At 45.8% G+C, this 23,280-nt stretch overlaps 2 protein-coding genes across 2 annotated transcripts; both read left to right on the top strand.

Annotated features, from left to right (window-relative positions):
• Positions 1 to 9,594: 9,594 nt before the first annotated feature.
• LOC136587338 (protein kinase C theta type-like) lies at positions 9,595 to 15,328 on the top strand. The gene is made up of 2 exons (XM_066585906.1): positions 9,595 to 9,623; positions 14,191 to 15,328. The coding sequence occupies exons 1-2, from the start codon at positions 9,595 to 9,597 to the stop codon at positions 15,326 to 15,328; spliced, it is 1,167 nt and encodes a 388-aa protein (XP_066442003.1).
• Positions 15,329 to 21,864: 6,536 nt separating this feature from the next.
• LOC136587339 (protein kinase C theta type-like) lies at positions 21,865 to 22,908 on the top strand. The gene has a single exon (XM_066585907.1). The coding sequence runs from the start codon at positions 21,865 to 21,867 to the stop codon at positions 22,906 to 22,908; it is 1,044 nt and encodes a 347-aa protein (XP_066442004.1).
• Positions 22,909 to 23,280: the final 372 nt, after the last annotated feature.

A 23,280-nucleotide genomic window follows, 5' to 3' on the forward strand; every position in this document is an offset into this window, starting at 1 on the left:
GGAATCACCAATTTCTACTCCTTTCTATTCACTGCTTGATAATTACATCTTTTATGCATTAATAATAAATATACAAAAGATCTATAGAGAATTTGTCTTCATTATTCCACCATACAATATGAGATGTTTGCTTGGAATCGGTACCAGAGAGAGTCAAAATATAAGGGAGGGAGGTGACGGGTATAGCATCTTATATAGCATGATGAGTTAAATGCCCTTTATGGGGAGCAGGAAGCGATACGTGGTCGGGAATCAAAGCATGGGATTGGATGGTCCAAATATGGTCTTTTTGCATCTGGTTCTGCGTGAATTGTTGTCGTCATGGATGTCCGACATCCCATGTTTTCAGATAAAGAGCCAGCGCCATCTTTCTGAGTTCGATGGAGGGGGTAGGGGCGGGAATGAGCAATGTGTCGTCAAATGACGCCTGAAGATTATGTGCGGGTAAGAAGTGTGCCCTGAGGTTATGAGCGTGTGTTTCTATCAAGCTGCATATTCTAATAACAGTTAGCAGCTCGCTTGGCATCAGCATCTGCCTCTCTTTTTCCCTGTGCAACAAGTTAGTCTCCCTTCTGTTTTTCTTTGCAGTGAATGACCCACACCTCTTCTTACAGTTCTGTAATGAAAGAAGCATGCTTCACTTCTTGACCCGCTGAAGGGATTGGACTCTTTTCTTTTTTTAGGGCCCCATGAACATGGATGGAGCGTGAGGAAAGCATACTTTGACTCAGTGAAGATATTGACTTTAACCCCAGCTGCCAGCCGTAGTGCTCTGATAAGTAAAATAAGTTCTGGCTTTTGAGTGGAAGTTCCTTTGGGCAGCAGTTCTGCTTTTGTAGTAGTCTGTAGGGTGACCACTGAATATTCAACATAGCATATGCCTTCATCAATGAAGCTGCTACCAGCTGTGTACTATTCAACAACATCAGGAGCTTCAAGCAGTGTGTCCCGTAGATCAGGATGGCTGTTGAAGACTTCATCCATCACCTCCCAGCAGTTATAGTCAGGGGTTTCAGTTCTGGTGGGCTGAAGTTGCTTGATTTAGAGAGCTTCAGTCTTGGGATTTCACATAGGAAGCCTTGGTACTTGATCATTGGAGCATTTGTCAGCCAGTGGCGTCCATCAGAGTTAGAACAGAAGGTGGCACTCGTACTGTAACATCTTGACCCAGGGTTAGCTTGTCAGCTTCTCTATCCAAGGCCACTGCTGCTACGAGTCTTCTCATGCAGAGAGGCCATCTCATGGCTGCATTATCAAGTTGCTTGGACAGATAGGCAGCAGGTTCATGCCATGATCTCATCATCTGGTGAGAACGCCGATCCCCAGTCTCTTCTTCTCATGAACATACAGAATAAGTGGTTTCTCCAGATTAGGCAAGGCCAGTGCAGGTGCTTTTAGAAGAGCTTGCTTGATGTTGTCATAGGCCCTTGTATGTTCCTGCTTCCAGTAGAAAGGGGCATCTTCACCTCCCTTTGTGATTTCATAAAGCGGTTTGGCCATTTCAGCAGAATCCAGCAACTCCAAGGAATTCTCTGACTTTTTCTTCTGATGGTTGGTACAGGGATATTGCAGACAGCCTACTTTCTTTCAACTCCTAGTTGTACCTTACCTTGTGAGATATGAAATCCCAGGTATTTGACAGCTTCTTGGCAGATCTGGGACTTCTTCCTTGATACTTTATATCTTGCTTCATAGAGATGATGAAGCACTGTCTTAGTGTTCTGCAGACTTCGCTAAGAGGTAGATTCAGTTATGAGGAGGTCATCCACATACTATAACAATACATTGTCTGGCTGAGAATTCTTCTTAGGTCAATAGCAAGAGCTTCTCCGAAGAGTGTGGGCGAGTTCTTGAGCCCTTGGGGCAAACGGTACTTTTCTTCAGTTCTTGGGTCTTCCCATTGGAAGGCAAAGATAAGCTGACTGTCCTTTGTCAGCCTGATGGTGAATAAAGCATCTTTCAAATTCAGCACAGTAAAGTGAGTAGCTTCTCCAGGTATCAGTCCAACCAGTGTGTACGGCCGGCTAGACACTGTTTGATGCAAAGTAACCACAGCTTGAATCACTGATTTGAGATCCTGGACTGGGAGATACTTTGTTCTTCTAGGTTTCTTACAGGCCAGAGAGGGGAGTTCCAGGGTAATTGGCATCTCTCAGAATACAATACTTCAGAAACGTTTCCAGATGCAGTGTGATGCCCTGGCAGGCCACAGATGGTAGTATTGCTTGATGGACACTGGTTGTGCCCCTGGCTTCAGCTGCACTGAGACTGGAGGTATATTCTTGTTATGTATTCAGGTGTGGAACCACTGTGTCATCCCTCTAGCCAGGAAAACCACTCGGTGAAACTGACAACTGACCCAGAGACCAGATACTCACTCCTCAGCGTGTAGCTTGGTATGAGGTGAAAACTAGGACTAAGCTAACCCTGCACTGCTGAGGAATATGAAATCCCTGCCTAACATAGAGCAGGGTCATCGTCCTGACAAGAACGGCCCTGAGCTGGAACCTGGGCGCTGACTAACCCTGTCTCAACCCTAACATCAGAACAGGTCATACCAAGCAGGAACAGAGATCGAGGGTGAGAGTAGGTAACAAAGAACCTGGACGGTACATAAGTTGCAAATAGCTACGGCAAACTGGAGATCAGTAGCATCAGAGATCACTGTAGAAGCAGTTGCTAGAAGCTGTCATACAATTCTGAGCTAGTCCTGGTGGATCATCTTCCGCCCATACTTCACTCCTAGCAGCTTCATTACTAGGTCCAGGGTGGGACTTGAGTGATCTGGCTCATGAAGACAGCAAACAATCTCCATTCCTCCTCCTGAGGCACTGTGAGTGGTGAGAGGATGTGGGTGGGAGTTGGAACATTTTTTTCAAGTTGTCTTTGCATCTGTCCTTCTAGTTCAAAGGACACTTGGGCCTATAGTTTTCTCATCATATCCTGTTCCAATTTTGATATTGGACAGTCCGGTGGATACAGGAATTGATAAGTGACTTCTTTAGGTTATAACTGAATATTCAGCTTCGGTATCAACCATAAAGTTCACAAAAAGACCCCATACATTTACTCTGACCATAGCTTCCTGGGGGCCCAGCAGATAGGAACCTGGTCATCCTCATTCATTATCTTCATACAGCAGAACAATAGGAGAAGAACAAGATGGAGGTTGTGAAGGCAGACCTGAGTGGCTTTGCCATGTGCTCATCTCTGGTAGCAGCCATTTTGGGCCAGGCCCCTTTCTCCTTCTCTTCCTGTATGAGCAGAGGAAGTAAGGGGGCAGTGTCCACTCCAGTGACCATGCTTCCTGCACCTTCTGCATTGGTCTCCAGCAAGGGGGTGGTGTTGGGGCCCACGCTTCTATACATATGAAACAGGTGGGTTGTTTTGTGCGTTATACGAGGGTTGGGCTGTCTTGACTGGATTGCTGCAGGCCATCTTTTTCATTTTTTTTTTTAACAGTCCTTTGTCACTATTAGCATTCCAGTTCGGGTCGACATCAGAACACTATGCGTTTACTATATCATGTTGGATTATGCTCAGTCAAAAAACTCACCAAAACTTGACAATCCCCTTTCTCCAGATTTTTAATTAACCTTCCTATTTGCATAAAGCTATAATAAAGTCAGTAATTCACTTCATTATAAGTTTTTTAAATCCAATAACGTAAACAGAGTACTGCTGCGAGAATTATTACATTAGAAGTTCAACACACATTCCTCCCCCTCACTTTTTTTCCACTGGACTGTCTAACTGAAAGGGGAGGGGGGTGACGGGGAAAAGTGAAACTGCAGGGCTCACACTGTGTGGTATGATGAGAAATAGAGCATGCTGCGATCTATTTCTCGCATGTATCTACACGCAGTGTTTACACACTCATGCGACTGGATCAATGAAAGTCCATTCACTTACATTGAATCCATTCACAGAGTATCACACAGCCATGCATTCCACACACAATATGCATTGAAAAAACGCCCGTGGTCACGAGGCCTAAAGGTAACCAAGTGTTTACAACATATGGTAAACACCGTAAAAATTACTGACATAAAATATGGTGAAAAATGTTTTGTTTTTTTTTAACTCCAGCAAAGAAATTTAATAAAAGTTATTCAATACACTATATCGACCCAAAATTGGTTTCTATAAAAACTAAATCTCTTTCTCCACCGGTACTCGATTTCCCCCTCACCAGTCTCTGTTTATAGCTGCAGTCTCATCATGGTTTACAGGATGTCACAGAAGCTGTAGCCAATAACAGAGTTCAGCGATCGATTGCTGAGATTGGAGCCTGGGGGTCGAGCACCGATGCTGGAGCCTGGGGGCCGAGCACCGATGCTGGAGCCTGGCGGCCGAGCACCGATGCTGGAGCCTGGCGGCCGAGCACCGATGCTGGAGCAAGAGGTGGCTGAGCACCGCTACTGGAGCAAGAGGTGGCTGAGCACCGCTACTGGAGCAAGAGGTGGCTGAGCACCGCTACTGGAGCAAGAGGTGGCTGAGCACCGCTACTGGAGTCCGGGAGAGTGGGTGGGTATAAGAAGACCAAATTTAGGTGTAGAGGTATACCTTGATATGGGGCCCCAGAAATGCTGAGGGGCAAGGAACACGGACAATAAGTTGATTATTTTGCTATTAGCGTCATTCTGTATAAACTATGCACAGGTACGAGACCGTTTCAAGGAGTTGCCATTAAAGCTTCAGCCAAAGGGAATCTCACATGGACCAGGTCCAATCACATAGAGCACCATATCCTAAAACTATCCCATTAGAGTCCTTACCTCATTCACGGCCTGGCTGCCTTCCACACGCTAAGCTGTGTCTATTTTGTGATGGAATTGGCCAATGGAGGGAACCTTGATCATTTTATATTTAATAACTTTGCTCTTGATACCACCACAATAAAATTCATCACAGCAGAAGTGATCTGCGGCACAGAGTTCTTGCATAAGAAAGGCATTATACATCGGGACCTGAAGACAGAGAATATTTTTCTGACTGCAGACGGCCATGTAAGAATAACAGACTTTGGCATCGCTGTAGTACTGGGTGGGTATAAGAAATCCAAATACAGGTGTAGAGGTACACCTGCATATGCAGCTCCAGCAATGGTGAAGGAGAAGGAACAACGACGTGGGGTAGATTATTTTGCTATTGGCGTCATTTTCTATAAACTAGTCACAGGTATGAGACCTTTTCCTGGATATCGTATCAACAACGACAAAGCAAAGCTGCTGATATTGGAAGCAGCTCCTTCACCCATCGGACATAACAAACAGTACGCCCTAAGGCTGAACCTGGTGTGTTACAGTTAGAACATCCTAAAGGAACTCAGGAAAACGTCACCTCTGTGTGATCTAGACCTAGATTTCCAGAAGCAACAGAAGAGTAAGCCAAGGCCTGAAGAGTGGAATCACCAATATCTACTCCTTTCTATTCACTGCTTGATAATTACATCTTTTATGCATTAATAATAAATATACAAAAGATCTATAGAGAATTTGTCTTCATTATTCCACCATACAATATGAGATGTTTGCTTGGAATCGGTACCAGAGAGAGTCAAAATATAAGGGAGGGAGGTGACGGGTATACACTGACACCTGCCAATAAATGCAAACAAGGGGCTGGCAAACCAACATAATTCTCTGTCATGAAGTTGTCACAATTACCATTTCAGTTCTGAAATTATTAGTCATACTATGTGTGGCCATCCTTACAGGTCCCCGCCATGTTATAATTAACACCATGCCTTCCAATAGATAGTTTAATTTAATGCTGCTTAGAAATGTAGAATGGTAGAGTTGGGAGGAACCTCCGGGGTCATCGGGTCCAACCCCTTGCTCAACGCAGGATTCACTAAAACATCCCAGACAGATGCCTGTCCAGCCTTTGTTTGAAGACTTTTTCTAATATCTAATCTGTGTCTGCTCCCTTTCAGTTTCACCCCATTGCTTCTAGTCTTTCCTTGTGCAAATGAGAATAGGGCTGATCCCTCTGCACTATAGCAGCCCATCAGATATTTGTAGATAGCCATTAAGTCTCCTCTCAGCCTTCTTTTTTTGTAAGTTAAACATTCCCAGATCCTTTGACCGTTCCTCATAGGACATGGTTTACAGACTGCTTACTATCCTGATAGCTCTTCTCTGAATTTGCTCCAGTTTGTTAAATTGGGGTGCCCAGAACTGGGCACAGTACTCCAGATGAGGTCTGAGCAAAGAGTAGTAAAGGGGGATAGTTACCTCATGTGATCTAGACTCTATGCTTCTCTTAACATATCCCAGAATTGTGTTTGCTTTTTGCTGCTGCATCACACTATTGACTCAAGTTCAGTCTGTGATCTATTAGTATACCCAAGTCTTTTTCACATGTGTGCTGCTTAGCCCAATTCCTCTCGTTCTGTATATGCTTCTTTAATTTTTCTTGCCAAGTGTAGAACTTTGCATTTCGTCCTGTTAAGCCTGGTTTTGACACGATGATTTTCGCTCAAAAGATGTCTTTTGAGCGATAATGGTTGTGTTCATTTACAGGGCAAGGTGATCGCTCAAACGTTGAGCAATCACTTTGCGCTCCGAGTGGGGTATGCAGAAGACAAGCAGGGGCGCTTGTCTTCTGCATCCAGCTGTTATCTGGTATACAGCGACTGGTTAACGAAAACTGCACGATGTCAGTGCAGATAGACAACGATTTTTGCTCAAATATGGCTTTGAGCGATTTTTAGGGGAAGGAATCGTGTTTTAATCAGCCTTTAAATACCATTCTATTGCTTGCAGCCCTCTGTTCAAGTTTGTCTAGATCTTTTTGAATCCTCTCTCACTGCTCTAGTCTTAGCTGTGTCTCCTAGCTTTGTGTCATTGGCAAATTTGATCAGCTTCCTATCAATTCCCTCCTCCAGATCATTTATAAAAATGTTGAACAAAACTGGGTACTCCACTTGAGACATTTTTCCACTGGGATTATGACCACTCTTTGAGTACGATCACTCAGCCAGTTGAGAATCCACCTAACAGTTGCCTTTTCAATCCCTTGTCTATTTTTTCAATAAAGATGGTATCAGATACTTTGTCAAATGCTTTACTAAAGTCAAAACATACTATATCTAACGCACTTCCCTGATCAAGCCAGTTGGTGATTCTGTCATAGAAGGAAATTAGATTAGTCTGGCATGACTTGTTTGTTATAAACCCATGCTCGCTCTGGTTTATTACTCCATTCTCATCCAAGTACTTTCATACACGCATTCACGGGGGCAGAAATAGTCCAGTAGTAGTGTATAAAGGCCTTAACTAATTAAAACTAAATTTTATTAAGACTTTGAAAACTAGGGCTGTATGACAGACACACAATGAAAGGCACGAGATTTGGAAACCAGCGTGCCTAAACAGACAAACACAAAACCAGTGGCATATAAACCCACCTTCTAAATGCAGGTGTATATATATAATCAAAGGGTAATAAAAAGTCTCATATTCCCCTCATATAATGCAAGGAGGATGAGGGCAAGAAATGTTGCTAGCTTCTTAATGCTTGTGCTCAACAACATTCACAGGAGCCACAACGAACAGATTTTAGAGTGGAGACACCCATTATTGTACCGCTCTCCACCATGCTTCACTGCTGCCTGCAGACACTCATTATTGTACCGCTCTTCACCATGCTTCACTGCTGCCTGCAGACACTCATTATTGTACCGCTCTTCACCATGCTTCACTGCTGCCTGCAGACACTCATTATTGTACCGCTCTTCACCATGCTTCACTGCTGCCTGCAGACACTCATTATTGTACCGCTCTTCACCATGCTTCACTGCTGCCTGCAGACACTCATTATTGTACCACTCTTCACCATGCTTCACTGCTGCCTGCATATACTCATTATTGTACCGCTCTTCACCATGCTTCACTGCTGCCTGCAGACACACATTATTGTACCGACCTCCACCATGCTTCACTGCTGCCTGCAAACACTCATTATTGTACCGCTCTCCACCATGCTTCACTGCTGCCTGCAGACACTCATTATTGTACAGCTCTCCACCATGCTTCACTGCTGCCTGCAGACACCCATTATTGTACCCCCCCCCCCTCCTACGGGGGGACACCGGACCCCCACAACCAGGAGCATGCTCGCGGGGTAAGTCCCTCTGGAAATGTCAGAGCAAATGTGGTGCATGCACATCTCTGGTGGGAACCCACGTTCGGTCCTCTGGGCCAAGCCCTCTCCAGTGCACCAGGTACCGTAACGCGCCTCTAACATGTCTCTAACATCAATAAGTCTTTCAACCTCGTACTCCAGTTCCCCCTGTACTAGCGTAGGAGAGGGCGGGTTCTGGGTGGGCAGAACTGGAGTCACATACCTCTTAAGCAAACTTTTGTGGAAGATGTTGTAAACCTTCCAAGACCCAGGAAGGGATAATTTATATGCCACCGGGCTAACAACCTGAGAGATCGAATGTAGAAATGGTATGGGAACAGCACTTCTCCACACGACCAGTAAGGTGGGACCTGCAGAACACAGGCTGCAAGCCACAGCTGGAGTCTGGATCTGTAGACTCCAAGTAATATAGTCTAGTAAAGCAGTGAGCCGCGGCAGCAATAAAGATGCAGGAGTTTAACAAAGCATTGTCTGTGCAACGTTTCAATCTGTAGTCAGATCTTTGACATGCTTGACAAAGATCTGACTACAGATCGAAACGTTGCACAGAGGAATAAAGACAACGCTTTGTTAAACTCCTGCATCTTTATTGCTGCCGCGGCTCACTACTTTACTAACCTGAGAGATCGAAGATGGATCAATAAAACAAGGAGCAAGTTTTAAGAACAGAACCTTAAGGCCTCCTTCCCACGAACGGATTTCCGCCGCGTAAGTTCGCGGCAAAAATCCGCTGCGTTGCCCCCTGCTATTAGGTTCTATTGAACCTAATAGCACAATGCTCACGATGCGTAATTCCACCGCGGAATTACGCACCGTGAAATCTCCCGTCCTCACCTGCAGCATGCTCCATTTGCTGCAGGTGTACGCGCTGACGGCTTCCATTGCAGTCAATGGAAGCCGTCCGTTCACGCCATCTCCCGCTGTAACGAGCGGAAGATAGCGTGAAAAAACGCTTCCCCGCCTACCGCCGCGCGTCATATGACGCGGCCGGCGCGTCACGTGACACGGCCGGCCGCGTCATGTGACGTGGTGGGCGTGTCACATGACGCGGCGGCGGTGGGTGGGGAAGCGTCTTCACGCTATCTTCCGCTGGTAAGTATGGGGTCTCTGGGGGGCGCCGTGACGGGCTTCACTGCGGAATATTCTGCAGCGGAGCCCGTCACGCTCGTGTGAAGCCAGCCTAAGTCTCAAATTTTTTGAAGACAGTAAAACCTGATCCTCAACCACAAAAGGTGCAGAGATAGCGCGTCTTTTATTTGACTCCCTAAGCAGTCTCTCCTGAGAACCCTGAAGGTTCTTACAAACCTGGGCCCAAACTGTGCACAGTTCATCAGTAGATATATCAGCAAACAGAGTGTCAGAATCAGAAGGAGTAGAGAATATAAACCAGGTATGGAAACGATAATTACAGAAAAACGGTGAAACTTGGGAAGACGAATTAACATGTCTATTGATGGCAAATTTGACGAGAGGTAAGTAGTTGGCCCACTGAAACTGCTTATCAGAAACAAACAGTTGTAGGTACTGGATTAATTCTTGATTCATGCCTTCCGTTTGTCCGGAATGCAGAAGAAAAAGACAGGTTAACATTTAGGTTTTTGCAGAAAGCTCGCCAGAAGCGATCAACAAACTGTACCCCTCTATCCGAGACAATATCCTCCGGAATCTCCTGTAGCCGAGCAATCTACTTGATAAACATTTCTGATAACTTGCATAGAGGGACAAAATGTGACATCTTGAAACGATCAACTATAACCCAAATGACCGTGTTCCCAAGCGAGGGAGGCAAATCAGTTACAAAGTCCATGGACAGATGGGACCATGGCCTAGAGGGAATGGGCAAGGGGAGAAGAGGACCCTCAGGATGTCTCCTGGGATTCTTCCCCCTTGCGCAAACCGTGCATGCGGACACAAACAACCGAACATCCCTGGCCATATGAGGCCACCAATAAACTCTGGATAGAAGCTCCTGAGTTCTCCTGATACCAGGGTGACCAGCTGGGACTGAAAATGCATCTCCTTTAAAGGGGTTGTCCCGCGCCAAAACGGGTTTTTTTTTTTTTTTTAACCCCCCCCCCGTTCGGCGCGAGACAACCCCGATACAGGGGTTAAAAAAACAAACCGCTCAGCGCTTACCTGAATCCCGGCGGTCCGGCGTCTTCATACTTACCTGCTGAAGATGGCCGCCGGGGTCTGCTCCCTCCGTGGACCGCAGCTCTTCTGTGCGGTCCATTGCCGATTCCAGCCTCCTGATTGGCTGGAATCGGCACGTGACGGGGCGGAGCTACACGGAGCCGGCATTCTGCACGAGCGGCTGCATTGAAGAGAGCAGAAGACCCGGACTGCGCAAGCGCGGCTAATTTGGCCATCGGAGGGCGAAAATTAGTCGGCTCCATGGGAACGAGGACGCTAGCAACGGAGCAGGTAAGTAAAAAACTTTTTATAACTTCTGTATGGCTCATAATTAATGCACAATGTACATTACAAAGTGCATTAATATGGCCATACAGAAGTGTATAGACCCACTTGCTGCCGCGGGACAACCCCTTTAACACCTTCAACCTTAACGACAAAGGGACAAAAAGTCTGCCTTCCGGAAGGGCTTCAGGGGCTGACTGTCGAGCAGCGTGTATAAAAGGTGAAAGGTCGGAGGAGACAACAGCGAGAACCACCACAGGGGAGAGAATACTCTCAGGCTCAGACTCTGAAGGTTCTGGGGTACCAAAACTCCTAGAAAAGGCATCTTTGTAATCAATACAGGGCCTGAGACCCCTGTCCTTCTTTTTGACTAATAAAAAGCCGGCAACAGTAGGAGACTCAGAAGGTCGGATGTGCCCCTTGACCAAACTGTCCTGAATATAGTCCTTCATGGACTCCCTCTCAGTGACAGTTACGTTATAGATCCGACCCTTAGGAAATTTGGCACCTGGAACCAGATAAATCTTACAGTCAAAATCTCTATGGGAAGGCAAAACTTCAGATAGTTGCTTGGAGAAAATGTCAGAAAATTTGGAGATATAGTCTGGTAACTCAACACCCTAATAAACAGAGGTATCTAAGTCCACAGTACACATGTGATTGGTACACCGGGGACCCCATTTGACCAGATCCAGAGTGTCCAAATTAATAACGGGATTGTGTTCTCTTAACCAAGGTAGCCCTAAGACAATGTCCACAGACAAGTCTTTCATGACAAGGAAGGTGCAAGACTCCGTATGCGAAGCTCCTACAGTAAAAGAGCAACAACAGTGGGGATCCGGCAAAGAAGACAATAAAGAAAGACTGGGGGGAGGGGGGCTTAGAACCCTTGATAGAACCACTACAAAGGCTCTTTTCAAGATGGACTGTTTCAAATGGGGGATTGTGAAGGCTATGAGCATAAAACATATATATATATATATATATTTCATCCTGTCTCCTATGAACATCTTTGATATACCCTTCTGGAGGCTATGGGCCTAAAACATATTCATATATATTTTATCCTGTCTCCTATGAACATCTTTGATATAGGCTTGTACACTCATGTGTTGTTTGCACGGCAAGATTGCATTGTTATAGGAATTAGAAATAGAGAATAGTACTTAGCATATGTATATATAACTTACATTCTTCCCTATCTTCTGTTACACTGTTGAAAGGTCAGTGTGCAATAGTGTCCAGTAAAGACAATGCCTTAATGAGTAACTGCTATCTATGTAAAAACACATGACTGACTAAAATGTACACTTATTGACAATAGACCACACTCCTTTAAAATACTATATAAAGAAAGATGTTTTGTAACAAAGGTAGATTGCTTTAAGACATGGTCATGATTTCTGTGTCCACTGCTTTCTCACGGCGGCCGCCATAACCACCTCTGATTTGGAGCCTCACAGCATATTGACGGAACATTGAATTTCCCTAACATTAATGGGCGCCCAAGAAACGTGAGCCTTGAAGGAAGAAGAGGACCACCTACACCTCGAACCCCCTCGACCCATATGGGGTAAGGAGCCACTCGGAACCACGGATTGACAAAAATTGTGCAGTAAGGTAAGATTTTATCTTGCCACAATCTCTCTGTGCTTCTTGGTTGCTCCTTTCCTGGCCGAGGGGTAAGAAGTGCATGCCTCTTATAAATCTTCAAGCTTTTTAAGAATCCAAATGGTGGGCTAAATATGCTGTGCGGGTGTTCTTTAACTGTTATACAGTATATAGAGAGATTTATTTATATATATATATTTCACTCTGTCTTCTATGAACATCTTTGATATACGCTTCTAGAGGCTATGAGCCTAAAACATATACATATATATTTCATCCTGTCTCCTATGAACATCTTTGATATATATCGCTTGTACACACATATAGATAGATAGATAGAGATAGAGAGATCTAAAAATTGTAGGGATGCACTGCAGAGAGTGGCCTGTAGGGGGCAACAGACAGGCAATCTGGTGCCTGAGATGAGAGGAATACACCCACAGGTGTGGTCAATAAGTAGGATAAAGGTGTTTGTTTCTGCTGCAGTCAAAGGTGAAGTGGGCTGCAAGCCAGAGACAGGTCCAGTGAGAGAGACCTGGGTTGTGAGCCAGAGAGGTCCAGTGAGAGGGACCTGGGCTGTGAGAGCCCAAGACAGATCCAGGGGGAGACCTGGACGCAAGAGGTCTGGAGAGACACCTGGACGCTGGAGAGGCTGTTTGTGTGCCTCAGGAAGGTTGGAGTGAAACTGTCCTGAGGGAAAGCAGAGTGAGTCCTGAAGACAACTGTATGAAGCTGCCCTGGAGAGTGCTCAGAAGTTAGAAATTAATAGACATTTGGAGCTTAACCCATTGGTGCGTACTTGTGATGTGAGCGAATGATCCCCAGGTTGCTACAATATATATTTTTCATCCTGTCTTCTATGAACATCTTTGATATAGGCTTCCGGAGGCTATGGGCCTAAAACATATACATATATATTTCATCTGAACATCTTTGATATACGTGTAAGGACTGGCGGTTCGCGGGTCCGTCGTGCCCGAACAGCCGGTCCTGTCACACGTGCGGCTGCTGTGCGGCGCAGGGGGGCCCCGGTCCTCGTCACCTCCCCTGGCCACCGGGCTCCGCCTCACCGCCGGGTTGCCAGGGACGCGGTGGGTGTTGCCCTCGTCGCGTCCTAGGTATCTTGGCAACCAAACATGTGTTTCCTGTCCTGCCTCCTGCAGGGCTGGGGGCGGGTTCCCCAGAGCTGCTGGGTGCACTCAGCTGCTGTCAGGCTCCCCGCCCCAATCAGCTGCTGCGGCGGGAGCTCTGACAGCATTTAAACCTGCTGGTGTCTGCAGACCAGTGCCAGTGTTAGTTTTGGATTTCCTGCTACACCAGCGTACTGCGTATTTCTGACTCCTGACTCCTGTTACTGACCCTCTGCCTTTTGACCCGACGTTGCCTTGCCTGACCCTCTTGTACCGTGTACCCTCTCGCTGCTAACCCGGATTGTCTGACTCTCCTTGCTCTTGTTTGTTCCAGTGTCTGTCTGTTTGTTAGTCCCAGTGTCCCCCTTCCTTAGTGAGCGTAGGGACCGTCGCCCAGTTGTCGCCCTGGGGCTTAGCTCAGGGGGGCAAGTAGGTAGGGACAGGGGTTGCGGGTATTTTCAGGGACTTCCAGTTTCCCGGACCCCCGAGTCCTAACAATACGCTTTTACACTCACGTGTTGTTTGCACGGCAAGATTGCATTGTGCTATGAACATCTTTGATATATGCTTGTACTCTCATGTGTTGTTTGCACGGCAAGATTGCATTGTCATAGGAATTAGAAATAGAGAATAGTACTTAGCATATGTATATATAACTTACATTCTTCCCTATCTTCTGTTACACTGTTCAAAGGTCAGTGTGCAACAGTGTCCAGTAAAGACAATGCCTTAATGAGTAACTGATATCTATGTAAAAACACATGACTGACTAAAATGTACACTTATTGACAATAGACCTCACTCCTTTAAAATACTATATAAAGAAAGATGTTTATAGTCTGGTAACTCAACACTCTAACAGAGGTATCTAAGTTCACAGGACACATGTGATTGGTACACCGGAGACCCCATTTGACCAGATCCAGAGTGTCCAAATTAATAACGGGATTGTGTTATTACCCACCACAAGTGATATCTGTTTGGATGAACCTGACCAGTCTGACGAGGAAAGATCTGGCACAGTACCCCTATCACTAGAGTCCTTCACTTTCCATCAGACGCTGGGAGCAGGTGCCTTTGGAAAAGTCTACCTGGCAAGAGATCTTATCCGAAAGGAATGTGTTGCCATTAAGGCTTCAACCAAACGGAATCTAACATGGACCAGGTCCAATTACATAGAGCGCCATGTCCTAAAACTGTCCCATGAGAGTCTTTACCTCATTCACGGCCTGGCCGCCTTCCACACGCTAAGCTGTGTGTATTTTGTGATGGAATTGGCCAATGGAGGGCACCTCGATCATTTTATATTTAATAACTTTGCTCTTGATACCACCACAATAAAATTCATCACAGCAGAAGTGATCTGCGGCACAGAGTTCTTGCATAAGAAAGGCATTATACATCGGGACCTGAAGCCAGAAAACATTCTTCTGACCGCAGACGGCCATGTCAAAATAACTGACTTTGGCATTGCTGTAGTAGTGAGTGGAAATAAGAAGACCAAATTTAGGTGTAGAGGTACACCTGGATATGCGGCCCCAGAAATGGTGATGGACAAGGAACATGGACGTGGGGTTGATTATTTCGCTATTGGCGTCATTCTGTACAAACTATGTACAAGTACAAGACCTTTTCCTGGATATCGTATCAGCGATATTCAGCATGCTGTCATCCATCATACTCCACGCTACCCAAGGTCTCTGAATCGAGTCACACGGAACATCTTAAAAGGACTGCTGTGCAAAAAGCAGTTCAAGCGGCTAGGAGTGAAAGTAGATGTCAGAAAGCATCCATTTTTTGATGGCACAAATTGGGAAGATGTGGAAGCCAGGAGAGTGGCACCACCAGCAATAATGATAGCAGATTCTGTTGACCTGAATATTAACCGAACACTGGACTATGCTGAACGGCCAAACAGAAGAATTACTGTAGACCCAAAGATCTTCAAAAGATTCAGCTTTGTATGTCCAGAATGGTCACGCCACTATCATCCAGTCATCATGAAGACCACAGCTTAAACATCCAAGCAGTTTAGCAGGCATTCAAGAAGAAAGATAGGTAAGTGGAAGAGCTCCTACTTATGCAGTATATATGTGAGGAGATGACTATCTTTGTAGAGATTACAGGATGTGTGATGTGTTTATTCTATGAGATGCTGATCTGGACACGTGTATCTTTCTTTTTACAGTAACAACCAAATTCAACTAGACTTTCCTATTTACTGGGCTTGACAACCCCACCAAACATCCACCACTTAACATCCATGTAGATTCGAGCTCCAACAACCCAGGGATTGATTCCGATCGCCATATTTGGGGTCAGGGAGGAATTTTTTCCCCTTTATATGAGGATAAACCAACATTTAATCCTCAGGGGTTTTTTGCCTCCATCTGGGTCAACATAGCAACTAATTACAGGTTGAAATTGAAGGACTTTCAACTTTGCTTGCTAGATAACCATCTAAACCTCTCATCTACAATGTGGTGGCAACAACAGAAGGAAGCTGCTGGGATTGGAAGCAGCTCCTTCAACCACAGGATTTGACAGAAGGAAGCTGCTGAATTGGAAGCAGCTCCTTCACCCATCGGACATAACAAACAGTACGCCCTAAGGCTGAACCTGGTGTGTTACAGTTAGAACATCCTAAAGGAACTCAGGAAAATATCACCTCTGTGTGATCTAGACCTAGATTTCCAGAAGCAACAGAAGAGTAAGCCAAGGCCTGAAGAGCAGAATCACCATCATCTGCTACTTTCTATTCACTGCATGATAATTACATCTTTCATGCATTAATAAATATTTAAAGATCTATAGAGAATTTGTCTTCATAATTTCAGCAAAAAATATGAGATGTTTGCTTGGAATTGGTACCAGAGAGCATCAAAATATAAGGGAGGGAGGCAACGGGTATACACTGACACTTGCCAATAAATGCAACCAAGGAGCTGATGGAGTTGTCACAATTACCATTTCAGTTCTGAAATTGTTAGTGTTGCGTCCTCTGGACGTGCAACCTCAATAACATAAATCAAAGGCACAACTGTGCAAAAGGAAACAAAAACTAAAAGGGAATGCTCTCCCTATCGTCCCCTAACCCGGGAGGGGGCCCTGCCTATTCGGCAGACCGACCGCACTGATAAGTGCGAGCCTGCACTCGAACCTGGACCACTGACCAGTCCCTCACTGGGGGCCCTAGCACAAAACAAAAGGAGAAACAAAACCAAACAGTAAAGAACTTAGCTTTAAATGAAGAGCTTCCACCACTCTGTGTTGCTCCGATGCTGTCCAACATAGGACTGAAGTGAATTGACCAGCACAGGAGTCACAGTTAACACTGCTTAAATAGGAGCAGAGCTACTTAGCACCAGGTGCTGACTGACATTAATCTTGCAACCACCACACCTCTCAGCTCCTGGAGAGGTAGGAATGCTGCTAAGCCCTGGTCTGGCCTGAAAGCAAGGTGGGAACCTCAGAACGGCTGCAACAGTACCTCCCCTTCTAGGAGGGGCCCCAGGACCCTTAAGATCAGGACGACCAGGGTTTGATCTGTAAAATTTTTTGACTCGACGGGAGTTCAAAATGTGACTTATTACCAACTGCTCCTCCCCATCTGTTAGCACAGGAGCCGGGGGTGGGGAGTCATTCCCAGGATCGATGAATCTTTTGAGCAGAGATTTGTGGCAAACATTGTTAATTTTCATCGCCCTGGGAATTTCTAACCGGAAGGCCACCGCGTTAATCTTCTCAATTATTTTAAACGGACCGATAAATCGCGGGCCCAGTTTAGCGGATGGTTGTTTGAGTTTTATATTTCTGGTAGACAACCAAACCAAGTCTCCAACACGGAATTCCGCCCCCTCTGGGGGGTGACTGTCAGCAACTTGCTTTCTCCGCTGAACTGCTCGCCGTAACTCTCTCTGGACCTCGGCCATAATAGGCCCAGAAGAATCCGGCTGCCCCGGTGCCGGAGCCGTAGCAACACACTTCTTCAATTTCTGAACCCTCTCAGGATCCATCTCAAAACCCTCTTGGGTATAAGCTTTGAGCGTCAGTCTCTCAGGAGGGGGTATGCGGCTCCTGGGGAACTCGTAGTCAGGGAGAAGTTTAATAGCACAATCCCCCTGTCTGTGCGGTGGTAATTTGTCTGCCCCCACTGGGGGAAGCACCTCAGAGAGGTCGGGGATGACTTCCGGCAGCTCTTTTGTCTGAGTAGAAGCTATAGCAACAGAAACGTAACCGGACAGACAACCAGGGCTCCATTCAACAATGTCCCCCTTCTCCCAGTCTACTACCGGGTTGTGTAGACGTAGCCAAGGCAGCCCCAAGACTACTTGCGAAGGGAGGGATTCTATGACATATAATGTTATAATCTCCCTGTGGAACAGCCTAATTTTTAAACGGACGTTAGGCACACAAAACCTCAGACTTCTCTGCGATAGTGGAGCAGCATCAATGGCGGATACGGGGATGGGAAACTCCAGAGCCTTTATCTCCAAGCCTAAACGTCTAACCGTCTCCCAATGTATTAAATTAATACTAGCTCCACAATCCAGAAGGACTCTTATGGGGCTGCCCACACTATCAGACAGGATCCCAGCAGGAAGCATCAGTCTGGAGGGTGATATCCAGGCAATTTGATGGCCTAGAGGGGCCCCCTCAGTAATCTCCCGGTCATCAAGTCCTGGCTGGCAACTATAACGGGGACAACACTGAGCCATGCGACCAATGCGGTTACAGGAAAAGCATCAACCTTTACACTGTAGCTTGTTCCCATTTCTAGCCCTAGCAGCCAGAAACCCCAAGTGCATGGGCTCCTCCACATCCACTGATAAGAAGCCAGAATCTATGGAGAGTTCCTGATGTCTCTCCCTGATCCGTCTCCCAGCTTTGATAGCCAGAGACATGGCCTCATCAAGACTGCGGGGTACTGGATAACCTACCAGTACATTCTTGATTTTATTGGATAGACCCCAATGGAACTGGCTCTTCAAAGCAGGGTCATTCCACTGGGTTTCTGCTGCCCAATGTCGAAACCCAGCACAATAATCTTCGACAGAGGAGTCTCCCTGTCATAAATGTCTGATATTCCCTTCAGCCACTGATATCTTGTCTGGGTCATCATAGATAAGACCCAATGCAGCAAAAAAGTCATCCACCGAGTCCAAGGCCTCAGACATTGGGGGTAATAAAAAAGCCCATGCCTGTGGCGCCCCCTGGAGTCTGGACATGACAATGCCCACCTTCTGGGAGTCGTCCCCTGAAGACACCAGACGCAGTCTAAAGTAGAGCTTACAGGCATCCCGAAAGGATCCAAATTTCTGCCTATCACCAGAAAAATGGTCAGGTAGCTCAATTTTTGGTTCCTTGCTGGGAACCTGCAGCGCAGTTTGTCGCTGTTTTATCTCAGCGAGCTCAGCAGCCAGCGTGCCAAGCTGGTGCGACAAAACCTCAAGGGGATACATAGTAACAGCACAGAATCTCCCTGAGTAGGTAAGGGCTGGTTAATCTGTTGCGTCCTCTGGACGTGCAACCTCAATAACATAAATCAAAGGCACAATTGTGCAAAAGGAAACTAAAACTAAAGGGGAATGCTCTCCCTATCGTCCCCTAACCCGGGAGGGGGCCCTGCCTACTCGGCAGACCGACCGCGCTGATAAGTGCGAGCCTGCACTCGAACCTGGGCCACTGACCAGTCCCTCACTGGGGGCCCTAGCAAAAAAAAACAAAAGGAGAAACAAAACAAAACCAAACAGTAAGGAACTTAGCTTCAAATGAAGAGCTTCCACCACTCTGTGTTGCTCCGACGCTGTCCAACATAGGACTGAAGTGAATTGACCAGCACAGGAGTCACAGTTAACACTGCGTAAATAGGAGCAGAGCTACTTAGCACCAGGTGCTGACTGACATTAATCTTACAACCACCACACCTCTCAGCTCCAGGAGAGGTAGGAATGTTGCTAAGCCCTGGTCGGGCCTGAAAGCAAGGTGGGAACCTCAGAACGGCTGCAACAGTTAGTCATACTATGTGTGGCCATCCTTACAGGTCCCCGCCATGTTCTAATTAACACCATGCTTCCCAATAGATACTTTAATTTAATGCTGCTTAGAATGGTAGAGTTGGAAGGAACCTCCAGGGTCATCGGGTCCGACCCCCTGCTCAATACAGGATTCACTAAATCATCCCAGACAGATGTCTGTCTAGCGTACGGCCACTGATAAAGGGAAAGTCATATACACGCAATATAGCCTGTATTCTTTTTCAAAACATTTTTTTAAAAAGCTCCTTCTTAGGGCTACCTCTGACAGTCTGCATTTTACAGGTTATCAGGGGGGAGTTGTAGTGCATCACTATTGCACAGCTAGGCATGTTTGCAGCCTTCCGTATAATTTTTTTCTGCCTGCAGTTTGCGTTACAATACCGCTGTCAGCCTCCAACTGTACGCCAATAATTCCATCATGCTTCACTGCTGCCTGCAAATACCAATTATTGTACTGCTCTCCACCATGTTTAACTTCTGCCCGCAGACACCCATTATTGTACCGCTCTCACCATGCTTTACTGCTGCCTGCAGACACTCATGTATTCTATTACTCTCCACCATGCTTCACTGCTGCCTGCAGATACCCATTATTTTACTGCTCTGCACGATGCCTCACTGCTGCCTGCAGACACTCATTATTGTACCACTCTCCACCATGCTTTAAAACTGCTGCCTGCAGACAATCATTTAATGTATCACTCTCCACCATGCATTACTGCTACCAGCAGATACCCATTATTTTACTGCTCTTCACTATGCCTCACTGCTGCCTGCAGACATTCATTATTGTACGGCTCTTCACCATGCTTTACTGCTGCCTGCAGACCCTCATTATTGTACCACTCTCTGCCATGCCTTACTGCTGTCTGCAGACCCTTATTATTGTACCACTCTTAACCATGCTTTACTGCTACCTGCAGACACTCATTGTACTGCTCTCCACCATGCTTACTCCTGCCTGCAGATACCCATTATTGTACCGCTCTCCCCCATGCTTTACTGCTGCCTGCAGATACCCATTATTGTATCGCTCTCCACCATGCGTTACTGCTGCCTGCAGATACCCATTATTTTACTGCTCTTCACTGTGCCTCACTGCTGCCTGCAGACATTCATTATTGTACCACTCTCCACCATGCTTCACTGCTGTCTGCAGACACTCATTATTGTACCACTCTCCACCATGCTTCACTTCTGCCTGCAGACACGTTATTGTACGGCTCTCCACCATGCTTTGCTGCTGCTTGCAAACACTCATTATTGTACCACTCTCCAACATGCTTCACTGTTACCTGCAGACACTAATTTATTGTGTCAATCTTCGTCATTTTTTACTGCTGCCTGCAGATACACTTTTTTGTACCGCTCTCCAACATGCCTCACTGCTCTCTGCAGACACTCATCATTGTACCACTTTCCACCATGCTTCACTGCTGCCTGCAGACACTCATTTTTGTACCGCTCTCTACCATGCTTCACTGCTGCCTGCAGACACTCATCATTGTACCGCTCTCCACCATGCTTCACTGCTGCCTGCAGACACTAATTATTTACTGCTCTCCAGCATGCTTCATTGCTGCTTGCAGACACATACTGCTCTCCAGCCCTTCGGCAAACTACCTTCTGCTACAGCCAAATATTTAACATTTTGACTCAGAGCTCCTGCAGTTTTTATTATTAACATTTTGGGGTAGACAGGACTTTTTGATCGCTTTTTATTCAATTTGTGTCTTGGATACGGGGTGACCAAAAAAGTCCAATTCTGGCATTGTGTAAATTTTATTTCTGACGGCATTCACCATAGCTGATGACATCACAATGGCAGTTTACAAGGTGACATCACAATGGCAGGTAGCCATTATATTTTAACGTGTTATTTTGTTTTCCTACAAACAGCCGCTTTATCTAAGGAGAAAAGTGACATTATAAACAACAATGAAGAGAGAGAAGACAGTAGAGCTGAGCAGTCAAGCAGAACTGGCTCCTCTCTAGAACTGAAGACATCAGAGGAGCTTTACAGAAGCGCCAATACCATTCAGAGCGACAGTAGTGATTCTGAAACTGATTACTCTTCTCTAGAACTAGAGATATCAGAGGAGCTCTACAGAACCGCCAAGACCATTGAGAGCGCCAGTAGTGACTCTAAAACTGATTACTCTTCTCTAGAGCTGGAGACATCAGAGGAGATCTACAGAACCTGCAAGACTATTCAGAGCGATAGTAGTGACTCTAAAACTGATTACTCTTCTCTAGAACTGGAGACATCAGAGAAGCTCTACAAAATTGCCAAGACCATTCAGAGCGACAGTAGTGATTCTAAAACTGATTACTCTTCTCTAGAGCTGGAGACATCAGAGGAGATCTACAGAATCGCCAAGACCACTCAGAGTGATAGTAGTGACTCTTAATCTGACTACTATTCTCTAGAACTGGAGACATCAGAGGAGCTCCACACATCTATCAAACCCTCCCAGAGTGAGAGCAGTCATGATGAAACACACACCACACGTGATATGTGTTTGGAGGAACCCCACCAGTCTGACGAGGAAAGATCTGGCACAGTACCCCTATCACTAGAGTCCTTCACTTTCCATCAGACGCTGGGAGTAGGGGCCTTTGGAAAAGTCTTCCTGGCAAGAGATCTTATTCGAAAGGAATGTGTTGCCATTAAAGCTTCAGCCAAAAGAAATCTAACATGGACCAGGTCCAATTACATAGAGTGCCATGTCCTAAAACTGTCCCATGAGAGTCCTTACCTCATTCACGGCCTGGCCGCCTTCCACACGCTAAGCTGTGTCTATTTTGTGATGGAATTGGCCAATGGAGGGCACCTCGATCATTTTATATTTAATAACTTTCCTCTTGATACCACCACTATAAAATTCATCACAGCAGAAGTGATCTGCGGCACAGAGTTCCTGCATAAGAAAGGCATTATACATCGGGACCTGAAGCCAGAAAACATTCTTCTGACCGCAGACGGCCATGTCAAAATAACTGACTTTGGCATTGCTATTGTAGTGAGTGCGTATAAGAAGACCAAATTTAGGTGTAGAGGTACACCTGGATATGCGGCCCCAGAAATGGTGATGGACAAGGAACATGGACGTGGGGTTGATTATTTTGCTATTGGCGCCATTCTTTATAAACTATGTACAAGTACAAGACCTTTTCCTGGATATCGTATCAGCGATATTCAGCATGCTGTCATCCATCATACTCCACGCTACCCAAGGTCTCTGAATAGAGTTACACAAAACATCTTAAAAGGGCTGCTGTGCAAAAATCAGTTCAAGCGGCTGGGAGTCAAAGGAGATATCAGAAAGCATCCATTTTTTGATGGCACAAATTGGGAAGATGTGGAAGCCAGGAGAGTGGCACCACCAGCAATAATGATAGCAGATTCTGTTGACCTGAATATTAACCGAACTCTGGACTATGCTGAACGGCCAAACAGAAGAATTACTGTAGACCCAAAGATCTTCAAAAGATTCAGCTTTGTATGTCCAGAATGGTCACGACACTATCATCCGGCCATCATGAAGACCACAGCTTAAACATCCAAGCAGTTTAGCAGGCATTCACGAAGAAAGATAGGTAAGTGGAAGAGCTCCCACGTAAACAGTATATATGTGAGGAGATGATTATCCTTGTAGAGATTACAGGATGTGTGATGTGTTTATTCTATGAGATGCTGATCTGGACACGTGTATCTTTCTTTTTACAGTAACAACCAACTCAACTAGACTTTCCTATTTACTAGTCTTGACAACCCAACTCAACATCCACCACTAAACATCCATGTAGATTCGAGCTCCAACAACCCAGGGATTGATTCCGATCGCCATATTTGGGGTCACGGAGGAATTTTTTCCCTTTATATGAGGGAAAAACATTTAATCCTCAGGGGTTTTTTGTCTCCCTCTGGG

Source organism: Eleutherodactylus coqui, chromosome 13 (genome assembly GCF_035609145.1).
Source record: "Eleutherodactylus coqui strain aEleCoq1 chromosome 13, aEleCoq1.hap1, whole genome shotgun sequence".
Taxonomy (NCBI): domain Eukaryota; kingdom Metazoa; phylum Chordata; class Amphibia; order Anura; family Eleutherodactylidae; genus Eleutherodactylus; species Eleutherodactylus coqui.